General features: G+C 44.9%; 1 protein-coding gene across 1 annotated transcript; it reads right to left on the bottom strand.

The window, feature by feature from the left end:
- Window positions 1-3,198: 3,198 nt before the first annotated feature.
- Window positions 3,199-12,622, bottom strand: LOC144172366 (facilitated trehalose transporter Tret1-like). Its single transcript, XM_077701120.1, has 4 exons — window positions 12,605-12,622; window positions 11,855-12,132; window positions 10,376-10,648; window positions 3,199-3,547 (listed from the first exon to the last, which is right to left on the bottom strand). The coding sequence occupies exons 1-4, from the start codon at window positions 12,620-12,622 to the stop codon at window positions 3,199-3,201; spliced, it is 918 nt and encodes a 305-aa protein (XP_077557246.1).
- Window positions 12,623-12,845: the final 223 nt, after the last annotated feature.

Here is a 12,845-nt window from a genome sequence, read left to right as displayed (position 1 = left end):
TGCGAGGTTGAGTCGTACGCCGCTTGAGAAAGATAATCCAGACCATGGGAAGCACTATCCACCCGCAGAAGCACAACGTCGCATTTCATCGCGAAACAAAGGCGTCCACAACACACACACCATCGCCTCCTGTAATGCCAAACGCATCTCGCACTTCCAAATGGGGGTGAGTAGTATGCCTGCAGTGCCCATATGCCGCGAGGTGGGGCCCCAAGCTGAACCGGGATCACGCAACCGTAACTGACTTCTAGAGCGGTTTGTGCCTTGTTTCTAGGGCAACCGATGTTTGATATTGTCAAAGAAATGGTGCTCGCTCCAGCGCTAGAAAGCTCAGAGCCGCGGAGGAGCATGTTTTGCCAACGTTGCCGCTCTCCACTACGCGTCGCCCCAAGCTGAACTGGCGTTTTGTGCACGGGTTCTGTATCGGTTTAAAATGTCTTTTTCACATGCCGCCGCCAGGAATTACCACCGCCACGAAATAAGACCCGGCACCAGCGGGGCCACATCTGATACGGCGCTTTTTGGATAAACAGCATGCGCCGTGCATCCAAGGGAGCGAGCGCAGGATCCTCCCCGTGCGGCTGCGAGTTCGCCGCCGATAAAGAGTCTCGTGCCGCCGATAGCAAAGTTCTGCAGCAACGTACACCGCGAAAGGGTAAGGCCAGGCCTCCGCACACATGCGGCCAGATTTTTCGTTCGCTTTTCCAGCCTTGAGCGGAGAGCGGGATTCATGGTGTCAACAAAGCTTGCCCGTAGCAGACGGCTGTGTGAGCAGCGCAATAGCGGACGTACGTCACCGCCGAGGAGCGCAGCATCATGGGAGGGAAGGCTCGCTCGCCGTCAACAGCGGAGAGTAAGTTGAAAGGAGGAGGAAACGCGGAGGGACGATAATACGCGGTTTTTGATTTACGATTTCTCAGCTAATACTCATCGCTTCAACAAAATTTTTGCGGGAGGAGATTGCTAATACATTGCTTTATTTGGTTACATGTACATCCACGCATCGGCGGAAGGTATTTCAGGACCCCTTTAAAGTAAAGACCACTGGGCTTTGATGAATATGTGGACATTGATAGTAATATTGCGGCTTGCCCTGAGAACACACGGGAGACCATTCTTGCAGGGTTGTGTAATGAAGAGGAGAAGAAGGATGAGATCTAAGACGAATCTGAAGAGACACCTACCGTAGAAGATACCCCACTTCAACGAGCACAGTCACCTGTGCAGTATGTAAGAATTTTTTTCACAAAGAACTAGGATCTGAAACGTTAGTCCAAAGCTTAGGTGCCGCAGAAAAAGCGATCATGACAATGCAATTGCAAGGGAGAAAAAATTACACCATCTCCCCGAAGGGAACTATGTGGTGATGCAAAGCAAAATTGTTGGCCTCCATTCAGCTCATCGGACGGTGCAGCGTGTCTCAGCCGAAGAAGCAACTGAGGAAGCGGCGCGTGGACCGGGTTTATTATATAAAGCAGATGGAGTGGAGATGAGGAGATGAGAGAGGAGACTCCATTCAGCTCATCGGACGGTGCAGCGTGTCTCAGCCGAAGAAGCAACTGAGGAAGCGGCGCGCGGACCGGGTTTATTATATAAAGCAGATGGAGTGGAGAGGAGGAGATGAGAGAGGAGACGCGCATGCGCGCTTATCGCGCAGCTGGCGTGTTGCCGTTATGTTGAGTGATCTGGTGTTTAGTAGCGCCAGAGGGAATTCCACATCCGGGTCCACACCGGTGGCAAAGGCACGCAAGTACTGTTGTGTTACGGTGAGTAGGCGATTGTGCTCGAGGCGGCGAAACTCGTCCATGATGTTCTTGTCGATGCTGTCGTCTCTGTGGTAGAATCGGTAGTCCCCTTCAGCGTTGGTAAGGTAAAGGTTGTTGACGTTGGTGCACTTGCTGAGAGCAACGTACACGCCCTCCTCTTCACAGCTTTGTCTTCTTCCCCTTCTTCTTCTTCAGCGGTTCCCCTACGGAAAGATGACGACGGTGGTTGAACGCGAAGCTATCTCGTGATGGATGCTTTGGTTGGCCAATCCCTAGGGGCATTCTGCCACAATCATCATCAGAGGTACTGCAGACGGGGCACGGACGCGGGACATCCCCCCGAGCAAGAGACGCTAACATCCTCCTCTAAAGTTTTCAGTTCGTCGTTTCTATTGACGTTCAGCTTCGCGTGCCTTTGTTGTATCAGTAGCTTCTTGACGTAATTTGAATGAGTCACGGACATAAGGCGCGTTCGTATCACTTGCTCCTGTCTCGGTTTTGTAGTGCAGTGGGAGCGCCGCGTACGTCCCGTTGCGGCCAGAGAGTCGCGGGATCGAAACCGGGCGCCGCTAACTATTTCTTTTTTTATATATAATGTAGGGGGAGAGGTGCGGACAACGAACGTACGCTGGACATTGCCCCAAGCAAGTGATGCTTTGCATCTAAAAACCGTTGCCTTTTTTAGTGCACAGCGACTATTGTTGCCAATAAACTTTGTAAATGCTTAACCTCTTGTAGTTTTCGTGGTTTCTGAAAAAAAACTAACTACATTCACCTTCTAGTGCTTAGAGTTCCATGATAAGGTACTAAGGGTGTGGACGCACATAAATTTGCCCTTTTGCGCATATCTTAGTAACCGGAACTCCTGTTCAATGGTACTTATTTTTTCGCTCCCTTGAAGTTTTGTTTATCGAGAGTCTACTCTCTATTTACTAACCTGTACCCACCCTGAAAAAAGTCTCGAGTGAGACTGCAGTACTTACACGTGAAAAGGAGAAAAAAATAAAATAACAGCGTTAAACTATAAAGCATCGCTTTTGTCCTAGTCACCGTTTAGTCAATAAAATTCACTAGATTTTAGGCCTTTGTGAGCAGCTTTGGAGACTCTCACAAAAAAAAAAGCATGCTATCACAAAACTACTTGGAAGGTATTTTTAGTACAGAACATAACACGTTCATCTCTTTGCTAGATTGCGGTAGAAATATATTCATAAAAGTTACATATCACTGTCTAGCATGCAGTGAGGTTATTTGTGAACAGAAACATCATTCACCAATTAAAATATAACACACTGTATAAGTTCAAAGCACTACATTCCGGACAGTGAGACGGAAAAAGCTGATTATCCTTTTAAAAGAGCGCATTGTGAAAAACGACCTGAAGTAAAAAATATCGCTGCCAGCTAATGGCGATAGAACTTGCTGGTTAGTCTCAACTAGCAATGTCAATATCATGCAGCGGACGGCTCTCCGTGTCCGGTACAAGCAGCACCACCGCACCGACGAGAAGTCCGAGTCCCGTGCCGTACATGACGAACGTGTCCTCACGTCCGAACGCTGCAACCACCTGTGCGTCGAAGTGCACCATTAATGAGGTGATCAACCAGCGCGACGCCCAAACGAACGACGAGCCGCAGAAGCGCAGGCGCAGGGGTATCAGCTCGCCGGTGAGCAAGGTCGGCAGGTGGCAAAGACCCACTGAGTAGCCCAGCACCAGAACACAGACGGAAAGCACGGCCCGCCAGTCGACATGTCCGTCCTGCTTCTCAGGTGACCACTGACTGCGGCCAAAAAAAAGAAACACTTCGTCTAAATTAATGTGAATAATTTCTTGAATGGTATTAATTTGCTAATCGTTTGGTAATAGGTTAGTGTTACCTAAAACTAACATTTCAATTCGGCTGTGACCGGTGTTCGTGTAACATTGGGGGGAAACAAAGCTTTGGCCTCTTGACACTGAACAATAACAGAACGTGAGCAGATTTTTGTTTAATCCACGCTGAAATATCGTAGCACGTTGACATTTGGGTTTATAATTCATATTTCCCCGCACCTTCTGTAAAGCTGAAGTTAAGGCATTGGTTGGCGTGTATGGTTGTGCAGAGGACAGCGTGCAGTACCGTTTCAATTTCGCCGGTTGCGTTCAAAGAGGCGCAAAGTTCACAACAGATCTGTTTAAAGGCTACGGAAGCTCGCTTAGAACATCGTACAAGTAATGTTTTACTCCGGAGATGTTCTCGCTCTTTGTTCTCTCTGTATTAACCCCCATCTGAACTAGCAAGCCCTATCGCTGTGGGGATGACCTCTTCAGATTTTATTAAAAGTTTTTTCTCTCTCTCTTTCTCTTCCCGAAGATGTTACAGTACATAACTAGGATAACCTCCTAAAGGTATCACACCATCGAGTGTTTAACACGGTGGTACGCAGCCCCATAAAACACAGAGCAAAACTTAAACACTCAATAAGCCGCAGGACAAACAAACAGCATGAGCACAACTCCTGAGGCTCTGCAACGCTACGGCACAGTAGGGAAACTTTAAAAGTCGTGGAGTGTTATCCAAACGAGCTATTTAGCATACCAAGAACGTTTTTACTACAGAACCCTACAACCCCTATAAACGGGTAATCAGTTAAAAAGTATGAACCACCATTCCAAATCAAGGAAACAAAAGCCCGAGCCAAACACCTAAAAACCATGATATGACATGTCCGACGTTAATTTACAGGTATTTTCGTTTAAATTTACGCTTTTGTTTTTTTATTTAGCATGAAACAGAGAAAACCTAACTCTACACTTTAACCCCATTGTGTAAATAGAATACGAGTACATGCACAGCTAAAACAGTACAGTGTAATTCCTAATAAGCGATTTTTAAGCCTACCATCTCGGCCCGTAAAAAAAATATTTTTCTTAAAATTTCTTGAATTGACACCACCCTCCCAACCCGCCCCCACATACGCCGAGTCGCCATCCTTGTGTCAATAAAGTTTCATTCATTCATTCATTCTTAAAATTTTCGCTTTAGTAATGAACATCAATATATACAAGGTTGGTCTGGATGCTTATAACGGGGTAATTTCTACCAATTCAAGGAATAACTAATTCCACAAGTATAATCCTCGCAATAGTGCGCTCTAAACAAACCTACTGCGTTATTAAAAAACCAAGTAGTACATGTGAATCTAACTTCACATACTTGGGGAAGTGAGACAGGGAAGGAAGATGGCGAGGAGGAATAGAGAATGGGGAATTATGTGGCAGGTGTGGCACAGAACTGTCGTCTTTCGGCGCAATTTGCAGCGAAACCAGGAGATACTCGGCAAACTTCCTTTAATGGTTTGCACTCTCTGCTACAGTACTGCTTCCGTTCAGTTATCAAGGGGGCGCATTTCGTTTTACACGTACCCTGTGCAGTAGAGCGGTATCACTTTTGATTCTAGAATTTGCTGAAGCGTTCTCTACTTGCGTGGTTTTAGCGAGGAATTTGTTTTTGTGCAAGTGCCTACTTTTGAAACGGATCGCAGATGCCCAGAGTTGCTTATTGGCCCAAATTTCCGGTAATTCGGATTCTTCCTGATTTTTTTGTAAAGCAGTGTAACCAAGCCTAATGACCTTCGATGGTTTACTTAAGCAAGATTTCAAGCAACCCTCTTGAGAAGAAAGCTAGCTGCAATGTCACTCGGAAGGCTATTGGGTGCAAACGTATGCCTGGCGTGTGATCGGGGAAAAGCCAGCGTTTTTGTAGCGTAAGCTGCACTGGGCGAGGTTGAGCAGTTTCGCGTGGACCCTGAAGGGCCGTGCTGCGCAAGCGCAAGAAGCATTGGATTGGATTGGATTGGATTTGGATTGGATCGGATTAAATTTTGTTGTATTCCAATCCAATCCAATTTGAGTGCGGGTGTGTAGAGAATTGGGTGGGCACATTCCCCGGTCTGCGCATTCCAGAGGAGTGACGTCATAGCCGCGGCAGACGCACTGGTGCCGGCGAGTGCCCAGCTGTACGCCTCCGTTGCGCAGTAGCCAAGTCTGAAGCTGAGCCGAAGCCGCTTGATAGCCGTTTCGCGTGGCTCCTGGAGAGCCGTTCTGCGCATGCGCGAGGAGCAATGACTGGACTGGACTGGACTGGAGCGGACTGGACTCGATTGGACTGGACTGGACTGGATTGGACTGCATTGCTCGACCGTATCTCACGCTACGTATATCCTGGCATAGCAGAGCTAAGCCACTGCCATTTTTTTCTGAATGAGCGATGCAGCTGAAGCTACACAGCCACGGGATCAATCGGTCATGGCCTCGCGAGACGCCCAAACGTCGAGAGAGAGTTAAACACCCAAGCGAATGTTTTGTAGCGGTCCTCACGCCTCACCCTCCAGTTTGCACAAATGAAAGAGCGCGGTGAGAAAGATCTGATCGTTGCTGCAAGTCTCACGGTAGTCGTGCATTCTAAAGGGGCGACCCCTAACGCGACGGAACCAAGGAGGTTGACGGAACCGCTTTATACTGGGAAATGCACCGCCACGTTTCGCTTTGGAGACGGGCACAAAAGGCCGTCGCGCTGATGACGGTATCTCCCCGACATATCGCACTGCCTGCTCCATGGCGGACAATTGGCCGGTAAGGTAACATTATTGACAGCTTTCTCGGAAGATGTTTAGGCCATGCTCTATGCGGGCAGGCGAGATAGAGGTGATGAGGGGACGTTTCAGGAGGAGATGAACACGTGGTTTTAAAACTTCCATGCAACCACAACGATATAATTGTTCTGTTCTAATAATTACGCACCCACAAAGCTAGGTGGCTCCAACGGAATTCTTCCTGGTCATCATAAGGTGTTCAGTAGTATTTTTAGTATTTTTAAGTGAAAGTTTATTTCATAAAAACGAAGACAAACGTATTATTATACAGACGAGGGTCCCGTAGACAACAGACTGCAAGGGGACCCTCAATTATGAATACGCAAACAAATTTGTTAAAGAAGAAAATGGGCGTGACATCTCATCATAATAGTAAAAGGACAAGTGAAGTTAATCTGTAATGTACATGCACTCAACAGTAAGCCTAATAATGACAAGAAGTTATACAAACAAGATTTGACAAGAAGGTATACAAACAATGTGAAGTGACACGAAGGAAATAACGGCACAAGCAAACAAGAATACCAATCATAAATACGCACAAAAGCAGGATCGTAATTAAACCAGAAAAAACTCTCTAAGGTTTTTTTTTTTAAGCATGTAATAGCCGACGATGATTTGACCGTAACAGGCAAATTATTCCACAATGTGACAGCTGCGAAACAAGGTATTTTCTTACCGTAATTAGTACGCACAGTTGGTAATAAATTATTATTACTTGAAAATCTTTTGAAGCTTTTGCTTCGTAAACCAACAGGATTAATGAAATTATAACAGTGGTAACAGTGCAATAATTTGTAAAAGATATTCCCAAGTTGTAGTGAAATAGTGCATCAATTGATACTGTGTTATTCTGACGTAGCAGGCCTGAGGCAGACGAAAGACATGAACTAAACTTTTCGAATACATTGATTTTTAATTTGTCGAACCCATGAAACGTGAGAAGAGTAGGCGTTCACCCATGAAACAATGGCATAATGGAAATGACTGTGAACAAAAGCAAAACATAAAGACAACAAAGCATGATGAGAGAAAAATAAGCGCCGAGCCTTGATCAAAGCTCGTATACCAAAAGCAGTTTTTTGCTTAAGACTGGAAAAGTGCGATTTATATGTAAGGTTAGGGTCGAGATGAATGCGAAGGAATCTAACGCGGTCACATGGTGCAATTAAATAAGGCTCAAGTTTTATTTCGGAAAAAATAGGCATAGTTTTCTGATATGACCTGAATGCCATAAATTTAGTTTTTTCTGGGTTAATAATTCGGTAACTCTCATGGCACCAGTTTATAACGTTGCTAAGCACTGCATTCAAGTTCGAAATCAGGCAAATTATTGATTTATTAGATAATAATACTGTGGTATCGTCCGCATACAAGACGCAGTGAGCGGGATTAACGCAGTCGGGAAGGTCATACATAAAAGAAAAAGTAAAGGACCTAAGATTGATCCCCGGGGAACGCCTTGATTAAATGTTTACGTTTCAGAGATAGTATCGGCAACATATACAGTGTATTGTCTGTTTAGTAGGTAACTTTTTAAAAATAGTAATGCCGGTCCAGTTGTGCCATAAGTTTCTAATTTATTAGACAAGATTTCGTGATTAATGGTATCAAATGCTTTAGTAAAGTATAAAAAAACTGACCCCACAAAATGTCCAGAGTCTGTTGATTTCTTGATAAAGTCAGTTAACGAAAGCAAAGCTTATGTTAGTGGAACGTCTAAACTGGATACCGAATTGACAAGGGTTTAGTGCATTAAACTTAGTTATGTAGCTTTTAAGACGTTTGCAAAATAGCTGTTCAATTAGTGTGCTTAAACAGGAGAGAATGGAAATGGGGCGGTAGTTAGATAGTTATAATCGATCGCATTTTTTGTAAATGGGCATCACTTTTGCTTTCTTTAGAGAGGATGGGAACGTTCCAGACCTAAATATAAGATTTATTATATGGGTAAGTGTATTTCCGATTAAATCTACAACTAACTTCAAATGGCGAATAGAAATGTTGTCTAGGCCTGGGCTCCTATTTTTTAGTGTACCAAGAGTAGATCGCACTCTTCTGGTGTAACCGGGCATAAAAAGAAAGCTTGGTTAGCACGGAGCATAGAGAGTTGCGCATTCAGAGACTGAGGGGCATTGTTATTGACAGAGGAAAAATAATCGCAAAAAGCTTCGGCAATGTCAGTTGGTTTATTTAGGTTTGTTCCATAGCAGGTAATTTTTCGTATTGAGGCATTAACTATAGTCGTGTTAAGAAACGTATTAAACAGATTCCATTGTTTTGGGGGTTATTTTCGTGTTTAGCAAATTTATACTCATATAACACTTTTTTTTGCCTGTTTTAAAATAAAGTTTAGGAGCGAGCAGTATTTCTTGTATCTGTTAGCTAAATTTGAATTGAAGGGCTGCCTTTTGGTTTTCTTGCAGAGGTTATCTTTCTTTCGCATGCTTTCTAAAAGTCATTTAGTAATCCAAGGAATATTTATGCAACTGAATCTTTTTACATTTTGCAGTAGTAGTGCTAGATGACACAGATCTTAAATGTGCGGAAGAAAAGGGCTGCAGTGCTCCTTCTACATCATCCATAGAGTAATGGTACACCATACAGTCGCCCTGATAGCTTCCCTAAATTTCTGAATCAAATACGAATGTAAAGTGGGAACTGCATTTTTCAGGCGCGTCCGCGTCAAAAATAAAAAAAATAGGAAAATTACAGGTGATATCTGCGTCAATAACTGCTGGGAAAGGTTGGGGCGATAGGTTAGATAGTGCATGGTTTAATAACGCGCATGGACCATTGTACAAGCATCTGGTGGGTGAATTTATCAGAGGTTCGAATCCAAATCCCCAGTAAAGCAATCTGTGTAAGATGTAGACGAGTTAGATTCGGTGTCAAGTAAATTAATGTTGAGGTCACCAACTAACAGAACGTCCTTATTTTCAAAAGCTAAATGGTTAAGAATAGTATCAAGGTTAAGCAGGAATTCACTGAGAGAAGATGAAGGGGAACGATAGATGCAACCAATGACTACCTTTTTATTGTTATGTGGAAGTAGTGACCAATCCGTTTCTATCCACACTGATTCGCAAAGATTTGTAGTGAAGGACAGATCTTGCCTAGGTGTGTACGAGATGTTAGGCGATACGAAAACTGCTATTCCTCCATACCTATCTGAAGCTCGATGACAATACTCTGATCGATATGATAGAAAACTGCGCATATTCCTGTCAGAATCAGAAAGCCAAGTTTCTGATATGCATATGAACGAGAAAGAATGGTTCAGTGAGGCTATGAAACTATTGATTGTGTCGAGGTTCTTCTTGAGGCTTCGTGAATTAAGATGGATTGAAGACTGCAAATATTTTTATAGTTTTCACTGTGTATCGGAACAGCGTCTCTAGCTCCCTAATTCTGCCCCATCATTTAGAACTTCCCTGTAACCCTGCTCAACCGCAATTGAAATCAACCAGACCTGCGGCCTCGGCGGATTCCGAACTATGAACACGGATCTGTGCAAACGAAAAAACCTTTACTGGTCGCCCTGGCGTTCTCAGACATATAATAAAGACACCACTAACAACGTTAAAAAATATCGGTTTCCGCTAATTTAACGTATAAATTTCCTAAATTACCTAAATACACAAGTATTCATGTTCATGTAAATGAACGGCATTACAAGTTGCCACCCTTTCACTGGTTTCGTTTGTTTTTCGGTTGATTTTTAAGGCCTTTTATAATACACTTTTGTTCTGTAAGGGTGGTGTATATGGTACATATGTTTGATTATTTCGTCATTATACATATTTCCCTGTATTTTTAATATCCTCCGAACACTATTATAACGGTTAAATGTGTATTAACTTTGCCAATTATGCAGTTTGTGTAAAACTCACGGCTTGACACAATTTTAGCTGTGGGGTTAATCGCGCAAAAAATGCTACGCATTAAAAAAATACTTGTTCCTGGTTCCTTACCTCACAACCAGATGATCCAGAGGCCTCAAGGCGAACAGGGTTCCTGCGACTAGGAGAGCAAAAGCGCACAAAAGTCGACGACGACCGACTAGGCTGGTGAGGGCCGAAAAGCTGGCCGTGACGATCACGTGGGCGGCGAGCAACAAAAAGGCCACAACTCCGCCGTAGCCTCCTCCAAGGAGCGTCACCATGACTTGGATTGCCCGCATCGTGAACAGCGGGGCGCACGACATGTTGTGCGCCAGGTGCAGTAGCAGGCAGACGCACATCATTCTGCGGGAAAGGATGATTGCTTGGAATGATTTTATTATGTTCGGAGCAGTCTAGAATTTCCCCCACCTTTGTCGTGCAAAGCTACGAATTATCTTCATGGAGTGCTCGCACGGTGTCACTTTAATGTTTAAAGTGAACACGAAGACCACATAGAACTGCGCGGCGTTGACAGAATACGTAGCCAATAGAACGTCCTCGCCACTTTTAAGGTAGCCTTTATTGAAACTGCTTAGAAAGTAAGAGAATAAAACGAGAAAATAGGTAGTTGTTAGTACTCAAGACCACCTACTTCTTCACACTTTACTGTTGGAATAGTAGCAAGGCAAGTTTAGGTGGCCTGGATGCCCCTAGAAAAATACCGTGAATAGGGCCTGTGTTCTGCACTCACCATCAGAGCTCATTTCGCTAGGAAGTAAAATCCCTCCATTTTTCACCAAAGCATATAGCGAAGCACCTGCGTTAAAATATAAATAAACCAGCGCAAATCACCCTAACTAGGAGGCCGACTATGCAAGGGCCGCATCATATGCACTACCCTTGAGTGGCTCTCCAACAGCATTACCGTTTTTGTAACTTTGGATCAATAACGGTATTCATGTTCGCCGATGGCCACCCTGGTTTTAGATGGGCTCAATTCAGCCGATTATACGCAATTTTGCTACAGGCTTAAAGCAACAGGGTACTGCATTGAGCCTCTGCTTGGCCTGCTTCGCGGCGTATGCACCAGACACAATGGTAAATCATATGATAAGACAGAAGCATTTGATGTTAGGTCAGCCCATCAAGCCAAAACCGTTTTTGGCAAAGGCAGAAATTTCAACGTTGAAGAAAACCGAAGTTAATGATGAGCTGCCTGATCTCTTGTATTAGGCGAAGTTTATGTTGCCCTATTGTTCTCAGAGTTCGGTTGTTCAACAAGGCGGCATTAACGTGCCGATGTTCGAATAGAGGTAGGCGTAGGGATGGCTGGAGAGATAAACTGCGAAAATTTGCAGGAAATATTCAGCTCCACGTACACAAGATAGGAGGTGCCGGAAATCATTGGGAGAAGCCTGCGTTCTGCAGTGGACACAAAGGGGATAGTCATGATGATGATAATCATGATTAAGACGACCACCATAATGATAATGATGATGACGATGATTGAGTGACCTTCAATGGTCTTGTGAAACCTCCAAGAACAGCAGGAACCAGTCGATGCCTCACCGTGCCTCCTTGTGCGCGCTAGTCGGATGGACCAGCTGCCAGGCATCTTCGGCCTCCTTCGACCGGTACTCGGGCTGCGGAACGACACCGTAAAGACGCGCTGTGGCGACGTTGACGTCCTTGCGGCACCCGTACGCCAGGTACCAGTGCGGACTCTCGACCACGTAGTACTGCAGCGACAAGGCTGCCACGCACAGGATGGCGCATGTGCTGGCCTGCATGCCCCAGGAGAGTCCGCTCACTGTGTAGGCGATCAGGGCACCGGCGCTGGTGGCCGCCTGCGCGGATCATCGGAGCAGATCACAATGCCAAGACCATTTGACAATTGTCGGTGCTGGTAACCAAGGTGTATCTCCGAATAAGACAGCCACCGTAATGCCATAAACTAAAAAAATGTTTGATGATATAAGCGCACCATGCTGAAGTGGGAGTAATTATTTTATTTTTTTCCCTTTCGTTCTTTTTTGGAATCACCTGTTTGTCTACAAATCCGGTTATACCAGTGGTGGTGAAGGGTGTCCTCGCTTATAAATAGTGCACAAATTCCTCCAGACAAATGCTGTAAAACGACGTATACATAATTAGGTGGCTTTAAAATGATATCAAGTTTCTTTGAAATTGGCCATTCTGCCATGCCTTTCTCATGGGACGCTGCGGTCTATCCTTTGTTGTCGCTCGGCTTGCAGAAGGAAGCCCACGAATGGTAGTGCATAACTGCCAAATACTTTTTTAGGGCAGAAGCACTACTACCTGCAAAGTGCAGTGCATGTTTGTCTGTCTCACACCTACAGTACTTTCTGGTTCACAACAGAGTCCGCAAAGGCATTGCAAGGGCAGATGATACCAGCAGAGCTATTCGCCGAGCAGTCATTTGCTGTAACGTCCGGCTTGGAAGCGTAAAGACGTCGACAGGTAGCTGTTGCTTGCGCGCAATGATTTTGACGTTGCTTGGGATGTGACCTACCAAGGAGGGGCAGCGTGGCAAGGGAAG

This window comes from Haemaphysalis longicornis, unplaced genomic scaffold (assembly GCF_048455015.1).
Source record: "Haemaphysalis longicornis isolate Haplotype H1 unplaced genomic scaffold, Haemaphysalis longicornis Haplotype H1 scaffold_20, whole genome shotgun sequence".
Taxonomy (NCBI): Eukaryota; Metazoa; Arthropoda; class Arachnida; order Ixodida; family Ixodidae; genus Haemaphysalis; species Haemaphysalis longicornis.
This window is presented reverse-complemented; position numbering and strand designations above follow the sequence as displayed.